Source organism: Mesocricetus auratus, unplaced genomic scaffold (genome assembly GCF_017639785.1).
Source record: "Mesocricetus auratus isolate SY011 unplaced genomic scaffold, BCM_Maur_2.0 Super-Scaffold_6730, whole genome shotgun sequence".
Lineage (NCBI taxonomy): Eukaryota > Metazoa > Chordata > Mammalia > Rodentia > Cricetidae > Mesocricetus > Mesocricetus auratus.
This window is the reverse complement of record NW_024429184.1, coordinates 117,060,277-117,088,071: the sequence shown is the minus strand read 5'-3', so window position 1 is coordinate 117,088,071 and position 27,795 is coordinate 117,060,277. Positions and strand designations below refer to the sequence as shown.

General features: G+C 43.5%; 2 protein-coding genes across 4 annotated transcripts in view; one reads left to right on the top strand and one right to left on the bottom strand.

The window, feature by feature from the left end:
• LOC121138887 (transcription initiation factor TFIID subunit 7-like) lies at positions 1-3,505 on the bottom strand. Its single transcript, XM_040741915.1, is given in 3 exon segments — positions 1-2,078; positions 2,081-2,910; positions 3,322-3,505. Coding segments are annotated over 2 exon segments (1,023 nt in total). The 5' UTR covers positions 2,862-2,910; positions 3,322-3,505; the 3' UTR covers positions 1-1,836.
• A 108-nt stretch (positions 3,506-3,613) lies between these two features.
• LOC101832181 (protocadherin gamma-C4) overlaps positions 3,614-27,795 on the top strand; it is a 210,359-nt gene continuing 186,177 nt past the window's right edge. The window contains exons 1-2 of one of the 3 annotated variants that reach the window (XM_040741912.1): positions 3,614-4,363; positions 19,612-27,308. In XM_040741912.1, the coding sequence (XP_040597846.1) occupies positions 24,405-26,837 (2,433 nt within the window). In that variant the 5' untranslated portion in view covers positions 3,614-4,363; positions 19,612-24,404 and the 3' untranslated portion in view covers positions 26,838-27,308. Of the gene's footprint in view, positions 4,364-19,611; positions 27,309-27,795 lie in introns of those variants that run through there. The other 2 variants (XM_040741909.1, XM_040741902.1) reach the window with 2 other exon arrangements.

The window sequence follows — 27,795 nt, the reverse complement described above, 5'->3', positions numbered from 1 at the left end:
TAGAGTTACTCATATTTTTATACAAGTTTCTAAAGGGTCTATAAAACAAAACCATAATTTTTGCATTAAAAACTACATAAATGCAATCTGTTGTGTACATACAAAATAAAGGCATGGGATAATACATCTTAAAATGTTAATATAAATTCTCCTAGGAAGTTGGTATGACAGGGTGTTGCTTTTTTGTAGAATCTCTACATTACTTGTTTATAGGGAATCTTCCTTAGTATTTTAAAGCACTATTTCTTTGAAAGGTGTTCAAAACTTGTACACACACACACACAAAAGCACAACTTGTTCATGAATCTGGAAACCCTGAAAACTGTTCAGCTCTATACCATACCTTTCACAATAATGCAGGATTTATTTGGATCCCAATCTTCAGTTAAGTCTTTATCTTTTAAATTTTACATGATATTCATTATGCCACCTTTTAATATTAATACAATAAAGCTACAGGAACTAGCTGAGTCAGCTTCTATGTTGCAGATATTTGAAGCAAACTTTCCAAATTATAAGGTCTGATTTAGAATCTTTGAGGAATCTGAAGCAAACCCTAATTAAAACAGCTGTTTCCTGAGCCAGGCCTGGTCATGCAACCCTATAATCCCAGTACTTGACCATAACAGGAGAATTGAGTTCAAGCCAGCCTGAGCTACACACTGAGTTAAAATTAAAAAAAAAAAAAAAGGTGTCTTTATGAACATTTCAATCCCTCTTTAATTCAAGACTGTTTAACACCTATTATGATGCAGTCCAGTGAATAGGAATGTTTCTTTGTTCACTATTCACTCTCCATATTCCAATTACTGTTCTAAGTATGTCTGTGATATGATTTAAGTCACTAACCCAATAGCCCTCTGAGGCTGATAATACTACCACCTCCATTTCAGAGAAAAGAAAATTGAAGCAAACAGATTAAGTTAAATTATATGGCCCAAAAATCACACAACAAAACCACCGATCTACAATACAAACGCAGGAGTGCCTTGCCCTGTGGCTGTTAAGTTTCTGGTTTGGGGCTTCAGCAGCTGTCAGTAGTAAAGCAGAAAGGTGGGTTCTCAATGAAAGGGGCTAGATGACCTCCATGTGGAGCACACAGACCTGGGGTACCAGGGGGCTGCTTTTAAGTAATCCAAACAGGTACTTTACACAGACAACCTTAGAGCTTAATAAAAGTAGGATAGTTTAGGGAGGCTCTGGACCCCATGTCCTCAAACTTCCAGATGGATCTGAACTTAATATTAACACAAAGATGAATTTCTCCATCTCTTTACCCGTGTATTCCTGTTTCTGAAAACACAAAACAGCATGTATCTTTATCTACAAAACACGACCACACCATTCAATCATTAAACTCCATGAACCCACCTCAACTCTCACTATTTATAGAATAAGATAAACATTGTGAAAATTAGTAACTTTTATTGTCCAAGAAACAACTTTATGCAATAATATACATTTCTATACATGGAAACTTGCTGAGTAGCTAATAAGATAGCTACTGCATACGTCTATTTTAAAAAATTAAATTAAATTAAAAAAATAAACTAACTTCGCTGCCTGTAGGCTAGCTTCTTACTAATGTTAGCACCAAAGAACAGGAATGGAACCGTCTGGAAAAGAGGCAAATGGTAACAAAGACCTATGGTGAAGTGATTAGAGCTCCACTCTTCACTATCTTACTAACAACTTACCTACATACGCAATCCTACTTCCTAAAGAACAAAAACCTGGCACAGCAGTTCTGAAAACAACAAAATTCAACACGACTCCTAGCATTTTAGGGACTGAGAACAACTTTGAGACCTCACTATGAAAATAAAATGCACGTCCTCACTTCTCGAGGAGTGATTCTAGCTCTTCCTGCAAAGAGCTGAGCTGCTCTTTTTCCCTGTCTTCCTTCTGTTTGAGTTCATCCAGGACAGCCTGGAACCTGCTCTTGAGGGCCAGGTTCTCTACCTTCATGATGAGGTCCTCCTGGCGCTTCGCCCTGTCTTGGGTCTCCTGCAGCTTGCCTTTCATGCTGTCAATCTGTTTCTGAATCCCCATAACCAGCTGGCTGGTTCCTTCGTCCCCTGGTGCTGCTCATCGGACTCGTTGAGCTTGTCTTGCAGCTGTCTCTCCAGATCTTCCTCGGTGTCGACGATGTTCACGTCCTCCTCATCCTCACTGCTGCTGCTGAGGTCGTTGAATATCTCTCGAAGCTCATCGTGCTCTAGAGAGTCGTGGCCCTGCCTGTGGCCAGACATTCCTGGAGAAGAGATATCGAGGCCCTGATTTTCTGTCTCCTTTGTTTCGTCTTCGGCAATTATCTCCCAGCGGGTGCTGACAGCTTCTGCGTCAGTGCTCAGCAACCTCTTCACTTCTTTCTCCACATCGGGAGACTCGATGTACTTCTTCTTGGCTGTCTTCCGGAACCTTCTCTTTCTGACATTCTTTAGAGGTAGAGTGATTCCATGGTTCCAAACAAACTTCTTCTCTTTGTCCTTATCTTTTTTCTTGCTTGCTTTGGGGTCTGCGGGGGCAACTGGCTCCTCCACAGGAGGGTAGAGGTCGCCATCCACTGTGGATACAAGCATCTGACAGATATCCGCCGTCTTATAAAAGGTTTTTTTATCAATGGTTTTCAAGCTTTCCATGACACAAGGCAGATCTACCAACTTTGAGGCCAGGGGAACTCGATCCACTCTGACAATGCCGTGACGCCCATCGGGGTGTAACTCAATGGTGAGCCTGTCTTTCAGGTTGACGTGTCCAGACTGCACGGCCCTCCTCACAGTAGAGGCATATTCTGGGGGCAGTCGTAAAATAAACTGGCTCTCCAGTTCGTGAGGCGCGTCATCTTTGCTCTTACTCATCTTTAATTCCTTGCGAGTGGCTCCTCACCGCGCTGAAAAGTTTTAGCTCCTGCAACAATTAAAAGGGGGGTGCTGCTGTTAGTACGACTTTAAATTCTTTTACATACATATAATAATTCTTTTAACTTTTTACACATGTTTCTCCCAGTTGCCTCTCCCTCCCCTCCGACTTCTTAATTCTCAACGCGCCCCATGGCAAACAGCAACGACGTGGAACAGCAGCTAGCGTGAGTTCGTGTTTAACCTAAGTCCCCAAGCTCCTGTCGAAGCGCGCTGCCCCTCCGCCATCTCCCCGGTGAGATCCACTCGCCTGCTAAACGCGGCACCAAGCGGGAGCCTCCAGATGCCGCGAACCACAGCCAGAGCCGCACACGGCGCCTGAGGAGGCTGCAGTCCCAGCCGCCCACGGGCGCCCCCGCCAGACCCCGAAAGCGGGGCGAGCTCCCGCCCGGGTACTCACGTCCTCCGGCGGCTGCAAAAGGCCACTCGCGGGCGGAGCCAGCGGCGGGGAGCGGCGCTTCCGGTCGCCCCGCGGCGGGAGAAGCCACAGGTCCCGCCGCGGCCACGCTGAGCCCCGCGGCCGCGGAGCCGACTGCGCCTCTCGGCCGGCCCGGACGCGGAAGCCAAGCCCGCGGCGCGCGGCTACGACACCAGCCGGAAGCAGACGCGGCGCGGCGCGGCGCTGACGACCGCTCGGCCGGAAGCGCTTGCGTCGGAGGGAGGGGGGGCGCGCGCACGCGCAGTCTCGCAGCTACCGGGTACTCTCGCGCCGGCGTAGTCCGGCCGTTGCGATGGCCTCTCGTGAGAGCTGTGCGGTTTTGAGGTTGGCTGTCTCAGGAAAGCTTTGGCTTGGAAGTGAGAGTTAAGGTCTCCGAGTAGGAGGACACAAGTTTGTCCCCTAAGACAGCACTTTTGTGGAGTCGTGGGGCGGGACAGTCTCTAGTCTAAGGAGATATTTATTAGGGCGTCCTTGCAGGAAAAAAAAAAAAGCGTCTCTATTTCCCAGGGCTTTGGGAGCTAATCACAAACTAAAAAGTGAAGTACCCACACCAGCAGAGTGAGGCAGTATTTCCGTCCCCTGTATGATGCTAAGTGTGCAATCGTGTTGATTATGAAGGTAACATGAGGGAAACTAAGCCTTTGGGTTCTTTTGTGTTTTGTGGGGCTCCCAAGAACCTTTTGGTGTTCCGTTTGATAGATATAAATGCAAACAAATGCTTTCATGATGGCAGGCATTCATTTACAACAGAATTGCCTGAAACGCAAGTGGTCTAATTATATTGAGGGGTGTCCGCCAGAAAAGACTGCTTGCACATGGGCTTAAGCAGATAGAAAGACTTTATTAGCTGGCCAGCGACTGCACTGGGTGTGTGGTATGTCAGTGGAGGCCCAGGCCTTTCTCAGCGTGAGCTTTTAAGCAAAACACTATGACCTAAGTTGACACACTTCAGTTAACAAGAACAGTTAGCCCGAAGCGGAGCTACAGAGGCAAACAAACCAAGGTTAGTACACTTTTTGGAGACTCTCCCAGAACCATGGGCATCAATGGAGTAGGTCTTTGTTTTCATTTTAGCAGGTACTACTGTCTTTGTACTGAATTTTATGGCCTTCCATCATGGAGTCAGCTGGGCTAAGGTCTGGGGGCCTGTTAAAATTGAAGTGTAATATTGAAGGGTTTTTATTTATTTTTTGATATATTGTCTCTGAGGCACTACCAAGGTGTACCTTGAACTCCTAGGGCTCCTTCTTCCCCAGTCAGTCTTCTAAGTGCTGGGATAACAGTCATCATCCTCAGCATGTCCTGGCTCCTACTGGCAAGTAAGCTTTTTAAATTACTATAGAATTTATTTCATGTCTTCTTTACTGTCTTACTGCTTTGACTGCTTGCACTATTGACAGTTGGGGTTCATCAGCATGTGGAATAAATGATGATTCCCACTTTTTTTTTTTATTGAGACAGGGTCTCACTGTGCTGCCCCGGCCAGCCGCAACCTCACTCGAAACCACCTGCCTCTGCCTCCTGTGGTGGTATATTATTTATTATTTATTAAAGCTTGCCTCAGGATTCAGAAAGCAAAGCAGCCTCAAGCAGACCAGGCAATGGTTATACACACCTTTAATTGCAGGCAATGGTTATACACACCTTTAATCGCAGCACTAGGGAGGTGGAGACAGGCATGATATGGCTTGGTGGAGAAAGGAATATAAGGAAGAGAAGACAGGAATTAAGACCTTTTGTAACTTGAAAATCAGACCCAGAGACTGATATTGGTGTTCAGGCTTCAAGCTGAAGATCAGAAAAGCAAAACAGCCAAGCCAATAGCTCTTACTTCTACTTCAGGCTGAAAGGGCTGATCTGTCTCCTCAAGCTCTCACCAAGCCTCAGACTGCCCCCTCTCCTCAGTGTGACTGGAGAATATATGCCTTCCTGTAACATGTACTCTTTCCCACCAGCTGCCTGGGTCCCGCCACTGTCTCAGCCCTCAAATAGCACACGAGATACTATATTAATTATGAAGCTGTTGGCCATTTGCTATGGTTTCTTAATGGCTAGCTCTGACTTAATTATTAACCCTTACTAGTATATATTTTTATAAGGTCTTATCTTACCGAGAACGCCAGACTTGCATACTCTCCTCCCAGGAATCACATGGTGACTCTCTACTCTTGACTACATTTCCCAGAATTCTCCTCGACTCCTAGTCCCACCTATCTTGCTTCCCTATTGGCCAACAGTACTTTATTCATCAACCAATAAAAGAAACATACACACAGAAGGAATTCCCCCCATCACCTTCCTAGCCTCAATGTGGCTGGAGAATGAATGCCAGCCCTGAGACCCTGTTCCTGACTTAAGTACATCTCATGAGCCCTGGGATTAAAGGCCTATGATCTCAAGTCCTGAAATCTTGTGTGAGCTGTTTCTCGGTAGCTCAGTGTGACCTTGAACTAACAAAGATCCATCTACCTCTTAGTCCTGAGACCTGGGACTAAAGGTGTGCCACCACCATCTAGCTTTATGACTGACTAGTATGGCTACTTTGATATTTTGATCTCCAGTGGCTTTCATAAATCATAAACAATGATTCACCACAGCTTTCTGAGTACTGGGATCAAAGAAGTGCTCCATCACACATGGCTGTCTCCATTTCTTGATATCCATTTTAACTTATTGTAGCATTTTCAAAATTCACTTTATTTTTTACATGCTTAATTGACTTCAGGGTACAAAGCTTCATCTTGTTCATTGTGTTCCAGTGCCTAATACAAGAACATAGGAACCAGGCTTGGTGATCAGCACCTGTAATCCCAGTATTCTTGAGGCAGAGGCAAGTAAGTCTCTGTGAGTAGGAGGGCAGCCTGATCTGCACAGAAAGTTACAAGCCAGTGAGGACTACATAGTGGGACGCTGTCAAAAAAAAGCAGAAGGAACATACAATTGCTAGTTGAATAAAACGGTTGATTTATTTTAAGAAAATGTAGTATAAATCCTATAAAATTGTATGAGATAAAAACTGTTCTATGTCACCTTAAAATTTGATAAAGACACTTAATGCATAGTGCCTTCCTAGTTAAGTGCAGTGTTGATTGTGAAGCAGAGGGAAGTTTACTGACAGTATGTCTTGCTTGAGTATCAAATGTCCCCAACAGGCACTGGTATTTTGGTTGCCAGTTGATGTGCTTTGTGGGAGTGATTGAATGCTGAGGACTCTGATCTAATCAATGTGTTTAATTTCTTAATGGAGAATATGAAAGTATTGGGATGTGGTAAAAGTAGGTGGTGGGGTCTACTTGGAGAACCTTGGACAGTTGGGACGTGCCTTGGGAAGATGTCTCTATCCTTGCTTCATCTCTCTTGGCTTCTTGACCACCTTTGCTGTCACATACCCTTCTGGCTTTAGACCCAGAAACATAGAACCTGGCAGCCTGTGAATGAAGACACTGATACCAGGAGGCAAATAGTGTTTTCTTCCATTAGTTTATGTCAGCTACATTGTCAAACAGACTGTCTTAGATAGAGTTTCTATTGCTGTGAGCAAATGCCATGACCAAAGACCAAGTTGTTGGGGAGAGGGGTGGGTATTAAGCTTACATTTCAGCATTGTTGTTCATCGGTGAAGGAAGTCAGGACAGGAACTCAAAACGATATAAGCCGGAGCTAATGAGGAGGCCATGGAGGGGGGCTGCTTACTGGCTTGCTCTTCCTAACATGCTCAGCCCACCTTCTTAGAGAACCCAGGACCACAGCCCAGGAATGGCATCACCCACCAAGGCTGGGCCCTCCACCATTGATTGCGAATTAAGAAAATGCCTTACAGCTGGATCTCAAGGAGGCATTTCCTCAGCTGAGGCTTCTTCCTCTAATGACTCAGCTTGTGTCAAGTTGACACACAAAGCAAGCCAGAACAGGAACTAAAAACTACCAGACACTGATCGAACACACTTAATCCCAACACTAAGGAGGTAGAGGCAATCATTCTCTGTGAATTAGAGGCCAGCCTCTTTTACAGAGTGAGCTCCAGAACAGCCAGGGCTACACAAAGAAACCCTACCTTGAAAAACCAAAATAATGGGGTTAGGGACTAAAATCTAACACATTGTGTTTGAATATTTTTAAGTAGATTGTCATACTTTATCAGAAGAGGAAATTAAAATGGCCTGTACCCATTTCTATGTGAATTTTATGAAAACATCATGTCCTTTCAGGTACATTATTTTTCTTTGTTTATAATGTGTTTTAAGAATAGTATGATTCATTTATAATCTCCAGTTGTCTTAGTTACTTTTCTATTGCTGTGTTCAGATACCATGACCAAGTCAACTTATAGAAGAAATAGTTTATTGGGTCTTCCACTTCCTGAGGCTGAGTCCATGACAACCGTGGTAGAGAGCAGAGCAGCAAGAAGGGATGCATGGTGCTGGAGTGGTGGCTGAGAGCATACATCCTGATCCACAGCAAGAGGAATAAAGTAACTGAGAGTGGCGTGAGCTTTTGAAACCTCAGAGCCTACCCCCAATGACACACCTACTCCAACATGACCATGCCTCCTAACCCTTCCCAAAATGTTCAACCAATGGGCAGCAAAGCATTCAGACATTCAAGCCTACAGGAGCCATCTCCACTCAAAGTACCGCAGCATCTAACCCATTCACCCATTTTTAATAAAATGTCATTATTAACTCTTAATTACTCTTATATCTGTAGATACAAGAGTTTACCATGCTCCCAATGCTTTACCTCACCATAGAAACTGTGAGACCATGGTTATATATAAAAAGAATCCAAATACTACTTTTCATTTCATTCCATGTGACTTTGATAATGCTCAAATATTCTTGTCACAAAATATAACTTGAAATAAATTTTCATGAAGTTAACATTGACCAAAATTTGCCTGTATTTTAGTTAAACTTCCAAGGATAATTGGATCATTTAGTGTTCCCCCACATCTACCTCCCTCAATCCTGAAATGTATTATCTGATTTTAAGTGTTGCATGTTTTCTAAATGCTGTTCTCTAGAGGGAAACTATATTGACCTCAAAACTAAGGATTTTACCACATTGCAATTAACTTAATGTCTTGAAAAGTCTAAGTTTCTTTCCCCTGAATCTAATGTATAACGAAAAATTCTGAATGCACAAAAAATTACACTTGTGTGATTATTCCATTTTATATTTGCAATGCTGGTGAAACAAAGATTTGAAGAAAGCAGTTAATTCCCTAATGCAGTAACAAGCTTTCCCAGAACTTCCTTTCTGTGATTAAAGACAGTAACAGGCAACTGCTAGTCCCATATTATTTGAAAATTCCCTTTAAAAACTTTAGAATTCTTTTTAGGGGGAAGCTTATGCTTTCAAAGTTAAACATCTGTGAGCAATGAGAACATACAGCTGTATTTGGGTTTTTGTTGTTGTTGTTGTTTTACCAAGAAACACATTTTATTCAACAGACTCACTAGAAGATGGATAGGAAGTTACAAATGAATGAATTTTATGATATATAATTTTTTAGATTTTTTATTTAAATTGGAAACAAGGTTGTTTCACATGTCAATCCTAGCTCCCTTTCCCTTCCCCTCCCCACGCCCCACTAGGAGACCCCCCCAGCTCTCCACCAATCCCCACTCCATTACCCAGGGAGGATGAGGCCTCTCCATGGGGAAATCTCCAAAGTCTGTCATTTCACTCAGGGCAGGGCCTAGGCCCTCCCCGAAGAGTTCAGGCTCAGAGAGTATTCCTCATTGTGAGATGGGCACCAAAAATCGACTTGTATGCCAGGGATAAATACTGATCTACTACCTAAGGCCCCATAGATTGCCTAGGCCTCCTCACTGACAACCACATTCAGGGGGTCTGGATCAGTCCCATGCTGGCCTCCTAGTCATCAGTCTGGGGTTCAAGAACTACCCTTTGTTCAGGCCAGCTGTTTCTGTGGGTTAAACCAGCCCAATCTTGACCCCTTTGCTCATCAATCCTCCCACTCTGTCACTGGATTCTAGGAGTTCAGTTTAGTGTTTACCTGTGTGTGTCTGCCTCTGCTTCTATCAGTCATTGGTTGAAGGTTCTAGGATGACATATAAAGAAGTAGTTGAACTCATTATCAGGGAGGAGCATTTAAGGTAGTCTCTCCACTATTGCTTAGTTTTCCAGTTAGTGACATCCTTGAAGATCTCTGGAAATTTCGCTAGTGCCAGATCTCTCCTCAAATCTATAATGATTCCCTCTATTATGGTATCTCTCGTCCTGCTTTCCTGTGTTCTTCACCCAACTCAACCTCCCTGGTCCCCCATGTCCTCCCCCCTCCCCTCCTCTTCTCCCCCTCTCTTTTTCCTGGCTCTTTCTCCCCTCCCCCCCAAGCTCCCAATCTGTTCAGGAGATATTGCCTCATTCCCCTTCTCTAGGGTACCATGCATATCTCTCATAGGGTCCTCCCTGTTTCCCAGACTCTCTGGCAGTGGGGTTGTAGGCTTGCACTACCCTGATCCATGTCTAAAATCCATATATGAGTGAGTACATACCATTTTTGTCTTTTTGTGACTGAGTTACCTCACTAAGGATGGTTTCTTCTAGTGCCAACCATTTGCCTGCAAATTTGAAGATTCCATTGTTTTTTTCTGCTGAATAGTACTCCATTGTGTAAATGTACCATATTTTATCTATCCACTCTTGAGTTGAGGGGCATCAAGGTTGCTTCCAGATTCTTCCTATGACAAATAATGCTGCTATGAATACAGTGGAACAGACATCCTTGAGTGAATGTGCATCTTTTGGGTATATGCCTAAGAGTAGAATAACTGGGTCTTGTGGTGGACTGATTCCCATTTTCCTGAGGAATCTCCATAATGGTTTCCAAATAGGCTGTATGAGTTGGCACTCCCACCAGCAGAGGAGGAGTGTTCCCCTTTCTCCACATCCTCTCTGGCATTAACTGTCATTGGTGTTTTTTGATTTTGGCCCTTCTGACAGGAATAAGATGGTACCTCAGAGTTGTTTTGATTTGCATTTGCCTGATGGCTAGGGATATTGAGCACTGTCTTGAGTGTCTCTCAACCATTTTAGACTCCTCTATTGAGAGTACTCTATTTAGTTCTGTAGCCCACTTTTTAATTGGATCCTTTGGTGTTTTGAAGACTTCTTGAGTTCTTTGTAAATTTTGGAGATCAGCCCTCTGTCAGATGGGGGGTTAGTGAATAGCTTTTCCCATTCTGTAGGCTGCCTTTTGTCTTGACTGTGTCCTTTGCCTTAAAGAAGCTTCTCAGTTGCAGGAGGTTTCATGTATTAATTGTCGACCTCAGTATCTGTGCTACTGGTGTTATATTCAGGAAGTGGTCTCCTGTACCAATTCGTTCCAGGGTACCTCCCACTTTCTCTTCTAAGAGGTTCAGTATGGCTGGATTTAAGTTGAGGTCTTTGATCCATTTGGACTTAAGTTGTGTGCATGGTGATAGACATGGATCTATCTGCAGTCTTCTACATACCTGCATCCAGTTCTGCCAGCACCATTTGTTGAAGATGCTTTCTAGTTTCCAATGTATAATTTTAACTTCTTTGTCGAAGATCAGGTATTCATATGTGTATGGGTTAATATCAGGTGTTTAATTTTATTCCATTGGTCTAACCGTCTACTTTTGTACCAATATCAAGCTGTTTTCAAGACTATAGCTCTATAATAGAACTTGAAATCAGGGTTGGTGATTCCTCCGGGAGTTCCTTTATTGTAAGGGATTTTTTGGTATTTCGTTTTTCCATATAAAGTTGATTATTATTATTTCAAGGTCTGTGAAGAATTGTGCCAGTATTTTGATGGGGATTTCATTGATTCTGTAGATTGCTTTTGGCAAGATTGCTTTTTTTTTTTACAAACCCACTTTCATTTATTTACTTTTCATTAGTTTAAATCCTGGAAGGGTACAGCATCGCATAGATTCTGTGTCCAATAGCCTTTGCAGGAATGTTGATTCGGAATTTGGCACAAACCATGCTATGTTTCCATGGGCCCAGGTTACTTTTCCCCAGATCACTCTGGCTTTGTTTGGTTTGCCTCCGGGTGTCACTGTGTTGTTTTTTGCTTTATACACGTAAGCACATCTCTTGCCCAAGTAGAATTCAGTTTCATCTCGGGCAGAAACACCTTCAATTTTGAAAAGAGCTGTGTGCTCTCTCTGGTTCCAGTGCCTCGCTAGTGCCAGCAAAGATGGCCTTTCCCCACAGCCTGCCAGACACATTTGCCTTTTAGAAGTCCTGTTCCCAGCAGGTCCCCAAAGTTCAGCAGCAGGAGCTTCACTCACCTCCACCAAGACTGCCATTTTTACTATGTTGATCCTGCCTATCCAACAGCACAGGAAATCTTTCCATCTTCTGGTGTCTTCTTTAATTTCCTTCTTTAAAGACTCAAAGTTCTTGCAATACAGGTATTTCACTGTTTGGTTAGTGTTACCCCAAGGTATTTTATGTTGTTTGTGGCAATTGTAAAGGGTGATGCTTCTCTGATTTCTTTCTCAGCCCTTTTACCATCTGTATATAGTAGGGCTACTGATTTTCTTGAGTTGATCTTGTATCCTGCCACTTTGCTGAAGGTGTTATTGAAGAGGTATGTATAGAGTGGACAGCTTTGTCTTGTTCCTAATCTTAGAGGAATCTGGTTGAGTTTCTCTCCATTTAGTTTGATGTTAGCTGTTGGTTTACTGTATATTGCTTTTATTATGTTTAGGTATGGTCCTGTTATCCTGGATCTCCCTAAGACCTTTATCATGAAGGGGTGTTAGATTTTGTCAAAGGCTTTTTTAGCATCTAGTGAGATGATCATGTGATTTTTGTTTCTCAGCTCGTTTTTATGGGGGATTACATTGATGATTTTCGTATGTTGAACCATTCCTGCATCCCTGGAATGAAACCTACTTGATCATGATAGATGCTTGTTTTGATGTGCTCTTGGATCCAATTTGCCAGTATTATATTGAGTGTTTTTGCATCACTGTTCATGAGGGATATTGGTCTGAAGCTCTCTTTCTTAGTTGTGTCTTTGTGTGTCTTCGGTATCAAGGTTACTGAAGCCTCGTAGAGTTTGGCAAAGACCCTTCTGTTTCTATTATGTGGAATACTTTGATAAGAATTGGCATAAACTGTTCTTTGAATTTCTGATAGAATTCTGCACTGAAGCAATTGGCCCTGGGCTTTTTGTGGTTGGGAGACTTTTGATGACTGCTTCTATTTCCTTACGGGTTATAGGACTATTTAAACTGCTTATCTGTTCTTGATTTAATTTTGGCAAATGATATCTATCCAGAAAATTTTCCATTTCCTTTAAATTTTCTAATTTTGTGGAGTACAAGTTTTCAAAGTATGCCCTAATGATTCTCTGGATTTCCTCAGTGTCCGTTGTTATGTCCCCCTTTTCATTTCTGATTTTGTTAATTTGCATGTTCACACTCTGTCGTTTCATAAGTTTGGATAAAGGTTGTCTATCTTGTTGATAGTTCTCAAAGAACCAACTCTTCATTACATTGATTCTTTTTATTGTTTTCCTAGTTTCAACTTTATTGATTTCAACCCTCAATTTGATTGTTTCCTGGTGTCTACTCCTCCTGGGTGAGTTTGCTTCTTTGTGTTCTAGAGCTTTTAACCGTGCTGTTAATTCTCTTGTGTGACTATTCTCCAGTTTCTTCATGCTAGCACTTAGTGCTATGAACTTTCCTCTTAGCACTGCTTTCAAAGAGCTACATAAGTTTGGGTATGTTGTGTCTTCATTCTCATTGAATTCTGGGAAGTCTTTAATTTCTTCTTTGACCTAGGAATCATGGTGCAATTGCACATTGTTCAATTTCCATGAGTTTGTAGGGTTTCTGCAATTTGTGTTGTTGCTGAATTCTAATTTTAACACATGGCAGTCTGATAAGATACATGGAGTTATTTCAATTTTTTGTACTTGTTGAGGTTTGATATGTTGGATTTTTGAGAAGGTTCCATGTGCTGCTGAGAAGAAGGTATATTCTTTTGTATTTAGGTGGAATGTTCTATAGACGTCTATTAAGCCCAGTTGGGTCATAACTTCTATTAGTTCCTTTGCTTCTTTGTTAAGTTACTGTCTGGTGGTCCTGTGTAGTGGTGAGAGTGGGGTGTTGAAATCTCCCACTATACATGTGTGGGCTTTATATGTGATTTGAGTTTTAGTAATGTTTCTTTTATGAATGTGGATGCCTTTGTATTTGGGGCATAGATGTTCAGAATTGAGACTTCATCTTAGTGGATTTCTCCTATGATGAGTATGTAATGACCTCCTTCATCTCTTTTGATTGATTTTATTTTAAAGTCTAATTTGTTAGATATTAGGATTGCTACCCCACTTGTTTCTTGGCTCCATTTGATTGGAAAATCTTTTCCCAACCCTTAACTCTGAGGTAATGTCTGTCTTTGAGGCTGAGGTGTGTTTCTTGTATGCAGCAGAATGATGGATTCTGTCTTCGAATCCATTCTGTTAGCCTATGTCTTTTTAAGGGTGAGTTAAGACCATTAATATTGAGGGATATTAATGACCATTGATTGCTCATTCTTGTTTGTTTTGGAATTGGTGGTGGTGGTGGTGGTGGAATTGTGTGTGAATTTCCACCCCTTTTTTCTTTTAGCTGTTGGTAAAGTTGGATTGTCTATTGCCTATGTTTTTCTGGTTGTAGTTAACTTCCTTGGGTTGGAGTTTTTCTTCCAGAACTTTTTTTAGGGTTGGGTTAGTGCATATGTATTGTTAAAATCTGGTTTTTGTCATGGAATATCTTGTTTTCTCCATCTATAGAGATTGAAAGCTTTGTTGGGTATAGCAGTCTGGGCTGGCATAGTGTTGGTAAAATATCTATCCAGGAATGTCTGGGTTTCAGAGTTTCCATGGAAAAGTCAGGTGTAATTCTGATAGGTTTGCCTTTATATGTTACTTGACCTTTTTCCTTAGCTGCTCTTAATATTCTTTCTTTATTCTGTATGTTTGGGGTCTTGATTATTATGTGGCCAGGGGATTTTTTTGTGGTCTACTTTGGTGTTCTGTAAGCTTCTTGTACCTTCATTGGCATGTCTTTCTTTAGGTTGGGAAAGTTTTCTTCTATGATTTTGTCGAATATGTTTTCTACCCCTTTGAGGTGGTTTTCTTCACCTTCTTCTGTACCTATTATTCTTAGGTTTGGTCTTTTCTGGGTGTCCCATATTTCCTGGATATTTTGTGCTAGGAATTTGTTGGACTTAAGATTTTCTTTGGTCGATGAATCTCTTTCTCATAGTGTGTCTTCAACACCTGAGATTCTCTCTTCCATCTCTTTTAGTCTGTTGGTTATGCTTGCATCTGTAGTGCCTGACCATTTGCCCAGCTTTCCTATTTCCAACATTCCTTCAGACTGTGTTTTTTTTGTTGTTGTTGCTGTCTCTAGTTCAGCTTTCAACCCTTTCACTGAATTGTTTCTTGCAATTTTTGCTTTGTCTCTTCCTCCATTAGTTGCATTTTTGGAATGTTTTTTCTTCCATTTCTTTAAGGGATTTTCACATATCCTCTTTGAGGGCCTCTATCGTTTTCATGAAGCTGTTTTTAAGGTAATTCTCTTCTGCTTCATTTGCATTGGAGTGTCCGAGTCTTGCTGGTGTAGAGTCTCTAGACTCTGGTGGTGTCATATTTGTTTTTCTGTTGCTGAGTGTGTTTTTGTATTGTCTCCTTCCCATCCCTTCTTCTAATGGCTGCAGAAATAGCCTCTTCCTGGCCTAGTGGGTAGGGGACCAGGGCTCCCTTCCAGTGGGTGCAAGCAAGCTCAATACTCTGGTAGTTCTCCTCTTCCTGGTCCTAGTCCTGGTCCCATGGGTGGAGAAGGAGACTAGGAGGCTGGGATGGGTTGGCTCCCTCTGGAAAGGGAGACTCAGTAGCAGTCCCCAGGCACTGAAACGGGCCCAGAAACAGGCCCTGGTTTGCCTGGTCCTTAGAGTAGAGAAGAAGACCAGGAAGCTGGGGTGTGTATGCTCCCCCAGGGAGGGAAGGTCATGCCTGTATTTTGTAATTAAAATTTTTAGGAGTGAGTGTATTAGTCGAGGTTCTCTAGAGTAACAAAACTTATTGAATGAATCTCTGTCTCTCTCCCATATATATAAAGGGGATTTATTAGAATGATTTACAAACTATGGTTCAGTTAATCCAACAATGACTGTCTCTGAAAGAAAAATCCAGGAATCCAGTAGTTGTTCAGTTCATGAGGCTGGTCTTCAGTATATACCTTAATCCAGAAGAAGTGGACTCTAACAACAGTGAAGGAACAGATTTGCTAGCAGGAGAGAGCAAGCAGTCACAGCAAGAGCTTCCTTCTTCTATGTAATTATAAGGGCTGCCAGCGGAAGGTGTGGCCCAGACTAAAGGTGTGTCTTCTCACCTCAAAAGTCCATATAAGAAGTGAATCTTCCCAATTCAAATTGAGAAAAAACAAAAAACCCTCACAGATATGCCCCTCCATTTTTTGGGTTTTAGTTAATTCCTGAAATAGTCAAGTTGACAACCTACAAATAGCCACCACAGTGAGGAAATAGCAAACATTCTACCCAAAAGAAGACATTTGTATTGCTAAATCACCATATATTTTAAAAGTTAAAAAGCAAGTTATCTCAGCTGACCTGAACAAGTGGGAGCTCACGGACCCCAGTCTGACAGCCGGTAACTAACACAGGACTGAACCAGGCCCCCTGAACATGAGTGTCATCCAGGAGGCCTGGGAAGTCTATAGGAACTCTGTCAGTGGAACCAGTGTTTATCCCTAGTGCATGAATGGATTTCAGGAGCCCACTCCCCATGGAGGGAAATTCTCTTAAACAAGACACACTGGGGGAGTGTAGGGAGAGATCTTTAAGGTACTTGTGTCCATGCCCAAATGGGTGTGGTCAGCACCACAGGTACCTAAAGATCATGAGGGCCTAGGCCCTGCCCTAAATGACTTGACAAACTTTGATGATCTCACTTGGAAGGCCTCACCCTCCCTGAGGAGTGGATGGGAGATGGGATGGGGAGGATCAGTAAGGATATAGGAGGACGGGAGAGAGAGGGAACTGGGATTGATATCTAAAATAACATTGTTTCTAATTTAAATAAAATTTATTTTTTTTGTTTTTTTTGTTTTTTATCATTTTTTATTTTAATTTTAAATGGCTTGTTTTACATGTCAATCCCAGTTCCCTCTCCCTCCCCTCTTCCCGCACTCCCCTTCCCCCCTCCCTCCCACCCTATTGCCAAATCCTTCCACATAGGGGATATCTAGAGTCTGTCATTTTACTCTTGGTAGGGTCAAGGCACTCCCCTAAGAGTCCAGGCTGAGAGAGCATCTCTCTTTGTGCTATAGGCACATGAAGACAGTTTGTATACCAGGGATAGACACTGATCCACAGCTCAGGGCCCCATGGGTTGCCCAGGCCTTCTCACTGACACTCACATTTGGGGGGTCCAGATCAGTAGTTTTAAATCTTTAGAGGCTGAAGAAGGAGCTCTGTGACAGAGCGCTTTGCCTAGCATGTGCAATGTTACGAGCTTTATTAACATTACCCAAGACTGCTTAACTAAATATTATCTGATAACCCAATAAATCGATGAAAACAAGCAACTGAAAATGACTAAACTATGTTTCTAAAATGTAAGTGTAATAAAGCCCAATGTGAAAAATTTTAATAACATGCTTTACATTCTTTCTTTGAATTAAATCTTCAAAATCTAGGGTGTATTTTACACTTAGAACACATCCCACCTTACACTAGCCACACACCAAGTGCTCAGTCACCCTACGTGTCTGAGGGTTACTGATTGGAGGGTTCAGATCTTGAAGTATAATATAGCTGCCTCTGTACATGACCTAATACGGACTGTTTTTCTCTTCTGATTTTGAAGAGTCTGTGCCTTTTCTACTGTTCTTTCAGCTCTGCTCCTTGTGCTTATAAACTTCCACAAGCCATGGTCACCAGTTACCTTCCAGTGTCTGTGGGGAACTTCCACCCTTGTTCATGAGTTGAGGGAGTAACTCTTCCAAAGCCTTATTTGCTTATTTGCTTACTGTATTAATCAGGATTGGCTAACAGAAGTGTGTGTGTGTGTGTGTGTGTGTGTGTGTGTGTGTGTGTGTGTGTATTAAAGGGGAATTAATTACATGGAATTGCAGGATGTGGTTAGAGTAACCTAACAATGGCTGTCTCTCACAAGAGAGGCTAATCTAATCCAAAATATCTCTCAGAAAACTTCCCAGCAGCTTGGGTTTTATTGGATTCCAGATGCAACCAAGTTGAATATCAAGATTAATCATTTCATTAACTTGTTTGTTTAGTTGTTTAGTTAATGGCATTTGTTGTGGTTCTTGGGATTGAACTCTGGGAGAGTCTGCCTTTTGATTTCATTTGACTAAGATGGTCATATACCTATCTTTGGCTCAACAGTACTCAGCTCATAAATACAGTAAACCTATGTTTCTGACAGTGGCTGAAAGAAGGTGATCTTCATTTATGTCCAAAAATTTTGGTTGTCACAGTTGGCAAAGTAGGATCTACTGACATGTAGTGAAAGAAGGTTGGAAATAATGTTCAACGTAACACAAAACAGCTCCCCTCTCCACACACTCACATAATAAAGAATTATCTAGCTGTCCAGACAGTGGTGGCACATGCCTTTAATCCCAGCACTCAGGAGGCAGAGGCAGGCAGGTCTCTGTGAGTTTGAGACCAGCCTGGTCTATAGAGCTACACAGAGAAACCGTGTTTCAGATATAAAAGAATTATATAGCTCAAAATAATTCCAAGATTGAGAAAATACCCTAGGGTTATAATTTTAAGCATATAATCCTAAGAGTTATTTTAAAAACTAAGTTTCTCATTATTGCTTTAGATTTATCAGAACCAACACATTGTAAATGGGTTCATCTTCCCTCTGGGTGTGTAACAGGGCCCCAGACCTCAGCACAACTGACTCCATGATGAGAGTACCATTCAGGCCATGTAAATCAGCACACAGACAACACCACCTGCCCAAAAGTAAACAAAGACCTAGTCCATCAAAGCGCATAGTTCTGGGAAAGTCTCTAAATGTACTATCCTTGCTATCAGGCATCTGTGGTTCTGCTTCTTGCTAACTATTCTTGTTAACTGAAGTATGTCAACCCAGAAAATATTTATTGTGCTTAAAAGCTCTCCCTGAGAAAGGCTCCAGTGTGGTTGCTGGCTAGCTAATAAAGACTCATGGATACTCCACAACAGGGTGTATTGACAGTTGACATCTAAACTATATATTTTAGAAAAGGTGTATGACTAACTAATAATACCCATGAAAGAGCTTAGATTATTTGGAGAATTTTTAAAGTGTATGTATATTGGAAGCATTGAGATAGACATCTAAGGTAAATTTTTAAATTAATGCAATTCTAAGTAGTTTTAATTTTTATAAGTGTTTCCAATGTTTTATACAAAAAATTTTGTACTTGAATTTACACTAAGAATTGTGTGTGTGTGTGTGTGTGTGTGTCAGTGTTTGCAGGCCCTCATCTGCCCGTAACATACATGCGAAGGCCAGAAGAAGTTGTACAATATCCTATCCTGTTGCTCTCCCTGTTTCACCCTGAGTCAGGATCTGTCAAAGAACCTGGAGCTAGGTTGTCAGGTAGGAATGATCTCCTCTCTCCGCCCGGCACAGTGCTGAGTTTGCCGGAGCCAATGTTGCCATCAGCAGTTTACATGGCTGCTAGCCATTTAGAGTAAGGTCCTCATGCTTGCCCGGCAAGCTGTTTTACCCACTGACCTGTCTCCTCGACTCTAGGAATTGTATTTTAACAGCGGATAATTTCTCTAGTAAAGAGAACATTTTTTGTTAAGATAATGTCTCTTTATGTCACCCAGACTAACTTGGAATTATCTGTGTAGACCTGGCTAATTTCGAACTTGTCGGTTGCAAATCTTCTGAGTGCTGAGATTACACTCATGCCTAACATGTAGCCCCCCCCCGCCCCTTGTTTTTCAAAGAAAAGTTTTTCAGTAGTGTATCTTCAAAAATGAGCGCCAAGGGCGGGATATGATACAGCTGTAAGTACACCATTTGTCTGGGCATGCGCTTTGATCCTCAGCACCACGGGAAAACAAAATCGAGGGGAAATTGTATGAGGGTTCTTAAATCGACCTGTAATAGATTAGATTACTTCGTTTACATTTTGTGAAACGACGGTTTTATTAATACTTTACCAAAAACTACCATCTGTACTCTTCACATTAAGGTAGCCGGTAACTCCAAAACAAGTCCAGGAAATGAAGCAAAGGGGCATCTTGTGAGGACTTTCGGAAGCGGTGTGCGGTAGGTACCGCGCTGGACCTCTGGGTGCCGCTGTCGTGCAGTCAGTGGCCATTCTGACCCAGTGATCCCCCGGGCTTTCGCAAACCCGTCCTAGAAATGCACGGTCTCCCTGCGCTCTGCTTCAACCTCCTGGTTTTCGTCGCCCTTTCTCCTGCTCTCCGCTTGCAGCATTCTGGTCATCATCTCCAGGGTGTTTAATGACGGTACGGTGCTGCCTTTTCCTTCCTGGCGAGCTGGGAGCAACTACAGTGAATCCACATCTCAGCAGCTGCGTGGATAGAAAGTCGCCCACGGGGCACGCGCGCAGGGAGCAAGAAGCGCCGCCTCCATCCTGCAGTCTTTGTTCTGATCCGAGAGCCAAGTCCCAGCTGCACGGCGTGACTCGAAAAGAAGGCTGAGCGTGGGGAATCTGAGGGTGAGTGCTGAAAGCTACTCCATCTTGAGAACGACCGGATCGATGCAGCAGATCCACCAGAGAAATTACGAAAGCCACTCTAATTCGAAAATGACATCTACCGGAAATCATATAGACAGAACCATCTTGGACTTAAATGACAGCAGCGGCATGTGGCATAGGCCTTTATGGGAATTCTGGAGAGCATCTTAATAGCAGCGTTTAAAGACTCAGACGCTGAGAATACCTCTACAAATGTATCAGTAACTGTCAGCGACCATCCTGCCTGATCCCAGAAATGAACTACTACTACTACAGAAACCCCGGGCCAGAGGAACAGGACTGCCACTCCTCAGTGACGTTCACGGGGCAGGACAGCTCTAGACAAAGCCGAGAGCCATTGTCAGACCTTGGATGCTGACCCACAGCTTTGCCGGGCCGAAGAACCCATCCTCGCCTGTATGGCATTCGAGGTGATCCTCATTGACATCCTTAAGGTAGAGTTCTGTTATTTCCACACAGTGTCACAGCTCATACAGAATAGATCTACTGCCTCCAGACTGCAGCAATGCTTGATTTAGATTGGATGGAAGATTGGAGGTACTCTAAAGACCCGTTTTCAAAGTCCCAGCTGAAAGGGAACAGAGAACTACAGTGGAGCACAGGCCACTGCAAACCAGGCATCCGCAGGTAAGAACTGCTATTAGCAATCAAACAGCGGAACCCAGAGCTTTGCTTAAATGGAGAGGTGAGAATTATTGCAGAAGGAATGATCCCACTAACAGTTCACCTACTGACAGTTGGGACCCTAATGGGAGCAGACCCTAAGGTACACTCTTGCCTTCAGTGCCTTCACAGGGATGACCCGTCCCTTTTCTCCATCACAAGCGTTACTTGAGCATTTCCAGGACAAAAGGGCTCTGCTTGCAGGGAGTGACGATGCAGGCCTGTCACCTCAGCATCCAGGAGGCTGAGCAAGAAGACCAAGCATTTAAGGCCAGCCTGGGCTACAAAGTGAAATGCTGTCAAAACCAAAAAGCAGTCAGAGTGGTTCTTCTCAGAGGAGTCATTGTTTCCTTTTCTCCCTTTTCTCTGTGTGGTGCTGAGGTTTGGACTTGGGGCTTTTTCTGTGTGGGGCAAGTGTTTCATACTGAATCACATCCTGGCCCCTTATTTTTCTTGAGACAGGGTCTTGCTGTGTAGCACAGCCTGGCTCAAATTTATAATCCTTCTTCTGTCTCTGCCTCCTGAGTGCTGGATTACAGATGTGGACCATTGTGCCTTGTGCCAAGGGACTGGGAACACTCACCCAAGCCCCCAATGAATACTTTAACACTTCTGAGCAAAGCTTAGGAATCTTTCATAATTCCTGTTTCTTCCTGACCTTGCACCAAGAAGTACTATTGCACTGTGTCAGCGAGTGTAGGTTTCCGGAGTATCCTGGGAGACTGCCTTTAAATTGATTCAGCATGATAACCAGGGTTTGACGGGCTCAGTGCCATCCTAGCACACAAGGAGTGTGCTTTGTCAAGCGCTTCACCTACGTAAGGCACTGTAATGCGCACTATGGAGCCTGCCTACTTGCTGACAAAAGCAGACGCCAACTTCAAGCACAAGAGTTAAGTGTCCTGTCATATATTTCAAACCAACTGACGTGGTTCTTCAACCTGGGGTCTCACACAGCCAAGTGTGTGCCGCACTGTTCACGGTCTCAGAGACAGACCCTGCGAGGCCTGTGTGGTAGGCAGTCACTACACTGTACCTGGTCCCTGCCATGAGGTGGGGAGTTGCCGCCAAACCCCACTGACCCCAGCATGGCACCTCCAGGCAGATGGAGGTTCAGTTTTGGAAGTCTTGCCTTAGTGTCTGTCCTCCTTGAAGGGGTTCTAACCATCACTAGGGGCCTGTGATGTTGTTCTATCCCCAACACTAGGGACTGTTCTGACCTTGGAATGAACTTCTTAGTGTAAATATTTCAGAGATCAGCAAAGCATCATGAGGTGTCATGCCACTGTGGTATGTGGGTCAGGACTCAGAATGTGATACAATGTCAGGAAATGTGTGTATATATGTACATGTATAATTTATAGCATATATACTGTTTTTTTCATGTGGTTTTAAATGATTTACTATGGACTTTCATAACGAACAAAAGCAGTGACTTCACAGGAACACTCTTACCATTAGGCTGCCCCGTTGGCTTTGGAAGGAGTGACTCCCATTCTCCTCTCAACCACTACCATGGGCAAACTAATGATTCCAAGCAGCTGGTGGCACCAGAGTTTTAAACATCCCTCTCAGATCTTCACACCTCTCTTCTAATTGTTTTGGAATCTATTCAATTGTTTTCTCCTTGTGCTTTCACTCTCACTCTTCTGTTTCATTGCCGTTGTTGTGTTTAAATCAATGTGCTATCAACCGCCTTTCTCCCATTTCATGGTTTTTGAACAAAATCCTAAGCAACTTTCCATGCCTGCCAGCATTTCACTTAGCTGACGAACATATCTTTCACTGAATGTAATCCCGTAGTAGTTCAGAATGTGTGACGGTCAGCAAAAGTTTGCCCTTACTGCAACTGATCTGAAAGCTGAGACGATGCTCAGGATAAAGGAGACGAGTTCACACAATGACCTATCACCACAGCACTGTTAGCAGAAGGAACGGTGTTAGCTGAAAGTTCTCTTCTGTAATGAACCAAGACTTCAGAACTGGCATGAAGTTGGGAAGTTACACCTCTGGCTTCTCAGATTGTTCCTGCTTTTCTTCAAGCTGAGATCCAAGTCATTTATTTCGGTTGTCAGTTTGTTGACCACATCTTCAACCTCACTCACCATTCTAAATATTCTATTCCAAGCTCTAAAGGACTCTGAACCTTCCAAGAACTCCCCTCCACCGGGATCCAGTAGCAGAGTGGGATGCCTTTCTGTTCTGTAGAAGGCACTTCTCGGGAGCTGGTCTCCATTTCTGCAAACCCAGTGGCTAACATATCTTCCTTGCCTACTTTGACCTTCATAATGAAAGGACCTGGTGTTGAGCTCCATGGCTGCTACAGCGTGTCTGCCAGCCAGCCTGAAATGAGCCGAGGTGGGCAACTGCCACAGCATCTCCAAACAATGAATAGAAGTGACACCCTCATCATTCTATTTGATAGATGCAGCTATTTAAGAAAGCCACCTTCTCTTAGAGAATATAATGCATGAGTGTCGAACAGCAGTTATTCCTACAGCCTCCCTAAAAATAAAAATGTGCCTTTTTCATCTATGAAGAATAATATCACAACTTCTCTCTCTTTTGAGTTTAAAGTCTAAATTATAGATTCATGTGATATTTGTAATAAGATTCCAAGACCCCAGTTTTAATCTTTCCAAAATATATTGGGGGAATTTTAGATCTTAACAAGCTCCTTCAGGAAAGAGGGGAATAAGGATATGGTTGAAAATGGTCTTCAAAATCCCAGGTTTCTAGCCGGGCGATGGTGGCGCATGCCTTTAATCCCAGCACTCAGGAGGCAGAGGCAGGTGGATCTCTGTGAGTTCCAGACCAGCCTCGTCTACACGTTCCAGACAGCCTCCAAAGCTACACAAAGAAACCCTGTCGATAAACAAAACAAAAAAATCCCAGGATTCTGAAAATATTCAAAGGAAACTGGAGTGGTCCAGATTTTGAAACTCTACCTTGAAGTCTGAAAGTTGATTTCTCCCCTTCCAATATTTTTTCATCCCCCAAACTTCTCTTTGTGGCCCAGGAAATTATCAGATGGTCAAGCTATACAACAGAATAAATGGAAGGCTGATTTTTCTCCTCTTTATGGTTAGAGAGCTCTTTGATTCTTCAATAGCACACAGTGAAAACATAATTTGGACTACTGAGTTCTCCAGGACATGCAATTTAACAAATTATCTACAAGGAAGTGAACGTTATTTCTTCTTTACATATAATACATATGTGTGTGCACGTATGCAAGTGCATACATACATATCATTGTAAAAAAAAAAAAGTTAACTATTTCCCTGACAGTAAACCAGGACTTTAAAAAGATGCATTTCCTAGGAGTGCAGTAACTTGATAGGACTCTGGGCGCCGCTGTTCACCAACCTGGGGGATGCATGCTCTAACTACCCGCCCAATTAGAGGGAAAAAAAAAAGTGTGACTCTTACACTCTCCACCATACCAGACTGAAAATGTCTGCCTGCGACTGCTCAGCATATTTCTGGAAATCTCTCTGCTGTAATTATTTTAAATAGTAAGGTAAAGAAGACCCTGGAAAAGCAGAAAAACAATACCCTTGCTAACAGATTGAGAGTAAAGTAGGAAGCCAGAGAGCAATGGCGATTCCAGAGAAGCGAACCGGCTGGAGCCGGCTGACACTGCTGTGCCTTTCTCTGGAACTACTATTGGAAGCGGACGCTGGAAACATCCGCTACTCTGTGCCAGAAGAAACCGACAAAGGCTCCTTCGTGGGCAGCATCGCCAAGGACCTGGGGCTGGAGCCCAGCGAGCTCACACAGCACGGGATCCGCATCGTCTCCAGAGGTAGGTCGCAGCTTTTCTCTTTGAACCCGCGAAGCGGCAGCTTGGTCACCGCAGGCAGGATAGACCGGGAGGAGCTGTGCACCCAGAACGTGCCCTGCCTGGTGAACTTTAACATCCTGGTGGAGGATGAAATGAGGCTTTTTCCTATCGAAGTAGAGATAATTGATATTAACGACAACACCCCCCAATTCCAGTTAGAAGAGCTGGAATTAAAAATGAGTGAAATAACAACTCCAGGTACCAGGATCCCTCTGCCTCTTGGGCAAGACCTTGATGTGGGTATAAACTCACTTCAGAGCTACCAGCTAAGCGCCAACCCTCACTTCTTCCTGGAAGTGCAGCAGGGACTTGAAGGTCCACAACAGCCAGAGATGGTACTGCAGAGCCCTCTAGACAGAGAAAAGGATGCTATCCACTTCCTTGTCCTCACTGCCTCTGATGGGGGTAACCCAGTACACTCGGGAACTCTGCAAATTCGTGTTCAGGTGGTAGATGTGAACGACAACCCACCTTCATTTACTCAGGCAGAGTACCACGTGAGTGTCCCTGAGAACGTACCATTAGGCACTCGGCTACTCAAGGTGAATGCTTCTGACCCGGATGAGGGAGCTAATGGCAAAGTAACATACTCTTTTCACAACGTAGACCACAGCGTGGTCCGGAAATTCCAGTTGGATTCTTACACAGGAGAAATAACAAATAAAGAGCCACTAGATTTTGAAGAATACGAAGTTTATCCGATGGAAATTCAAGCACAGGATGGTGCTGGGCTCATGGCTAGAGCTAAGGTCCTGGTCACTGTTTTGGATGTTAATGATAACGCCCCAGAAGTTGGTATCACCTCTGTCACTACCCAAGTGCCAGAAAACTTTCCTCCTGGGACCATAATTGCTCTTATCAGTGTGCACGATCAAGATGCTGGTAACAATGGTCACACCACATGTTCCATTCCTGGAAACCTACCCTTTAAACTGGAAAAGTTAGTTGACAATTATTACCGCTTGGTAACAGAAAGAACACTGGACAGAGAGCATAGCTCTGGGCACAACATCACAATAACAGCAACAGATCAGGGATCTCCGCCTCTATCTACCCAAGCTCACATCTCACTGCTAGTGGCAGATATCAATGACAACCCTCCAGTCTTTGAACAGGACTCCTACTCTGTCTACATTCCCGAAAATAATCCCAGAGGGGCTTCCATCTTCTCGGTAAAGGCCCATGATGCTGACCACAATGAGAATGCACTAGTGACTTACTCCCTGGTGGAAGACACTATTCAGGGAGTGCCTCTGTCATCTTACTTCTCCATCAACTCCGACACTGGAGTTGTCTATTCATTGCAACCCTTTGATTATGAACAGTTTCGAGATTTGCAGCTAAAAGTGATGGCTCGTGACAGTGGGAACCCACAACTCAGCAGCAATGTCTCCTTGAATCTGTTCGTGATCGATCAGAATGACAATGCCCCAGAAATCCTGTACCCTGTCCTCCCCAAAGATGGTTCCACTGGTGTGGAACTAGCACCACGGTCTGCTGAACCTGGTTACCTGGTGACCAAGGTGGTGGCAGTGGACAGAGACTCGGGACAGAATGCCTGGCTGTCCTACCGTCTGCTCAAGGCCAGCGAGCCCGGGCTCTTCTCAGTCGGGCTTCACACGGGCGAGGTGCGCACGGCGCGGGCCCTGCTGGACAGAGACGCCCTGAAGCAGAGCCTGGTGGTGTCTGTGCAGGACCACGGCCAGCCTCCGCTCTCTGCCACAGTCGCATTTACTGTAGCGGTGGCTGACAACATCCCTGAGGTCCTAGCTGACCTGGGCATCACTGGGACCACTGCCGATCCCCAAGATTCAGACCTCACACTCTACCTGGTGGTGGCAGTGGCTGTAGTCTCCTGCATCTTCCTAGCCTTTGTCATCGTACTCTTGATGCTCAAGCTGAGACACTGGTACTCCTCACGCTTGCTCCAGACTACGACAAACGGATTGACCGACATTCCTGCCTCCAACTTTGTAGGTGTTGATGGGGTACATGCATTTCTACAGACCTATTCCCATGAGATCTCACTCACTGCTGACTCTCACAAGAGCCACCTGATCTTCCCACAGCCCAACTACGCAGACACACTCATCAGCCAGGAGAGCTGTGAGAAAAGGGAATTTCTATCAGCACCCGAATCTCTGCTTGAAGATAAAGAGGAAGCATTTTCTCAGGTAAACTTGTAATGACCTTATAAGCTATATTGATGAAAATAATTCATGTCTATACATACTTGCTTTCTCTATTTTCTGTAAACAGTATATTCCATTATACACCAGTAGTGGTTAGGTGTGTTTATTTTTGTTTCATGCTGCTGGAGATTAAACCTAAAGGCTTATGCATACTAGGTGAGTGTTACCATTTTGAGACAAAGTCTTGATAAGATAACTGGGCTGGTCTTGAACTCACTTTGTAGTCCAGCATGGTTTTAAATTTATAATCCTCCTGCCTCAGACTACTGGAGTGCTGTGATCTCAGGCATGTAGCCACAACACAGATGACCGACCATTTTAGATTTGTATAGGCATTCCATGTGTAACATAAATAATAAATTACTCAGAGATATCCTGGGGTTCAAGCTTCAAGCTGAAGATCAGAAAAGCAAAGCAGCCAGTAGATCTTACCTCTACCAAATTGAAATGGCAATCCTGTCTCCATGAATCCTCAGAGGCAAAAGCTCTCAGTTCCTGTCTCCTCCTCCCTTCTCTGCCCAGCCATATCCTCCTGTCTCTACCTCCCTAGTACGGATTAAAGGAGTATGATCCCAAGTGCTGGAATCAAAGACATGAGCTTTGCTACTCTTTATTCTTGTGTAGCTCAGGGTGGCCTGGAACTCAGAGACCTCCATCTGCCATCTCCTGAGTCCTGGAATTAAAGGTGTGTGCCACCACTGCCTAGCTTCTATAGGTAACTAGTGTGGCTAGCTTTGCTTTCTGATACTTCAGGCAATCTTTATTAAATCATAAATAATGTATTACCACATCATATGTGGGGAACATGCCTAGAATCCCAATACTCTGTCTCAAAAAAGGGTGGAGAGTGGAAGCTCCTACTGTGGAAAGGATGCCTTAGTCACACTGTGAGTGATGAGAATAGAGAGTGAAGGCCTAGCTCCTTTGGGAAAGGGAGCTTCATCAGAAACAA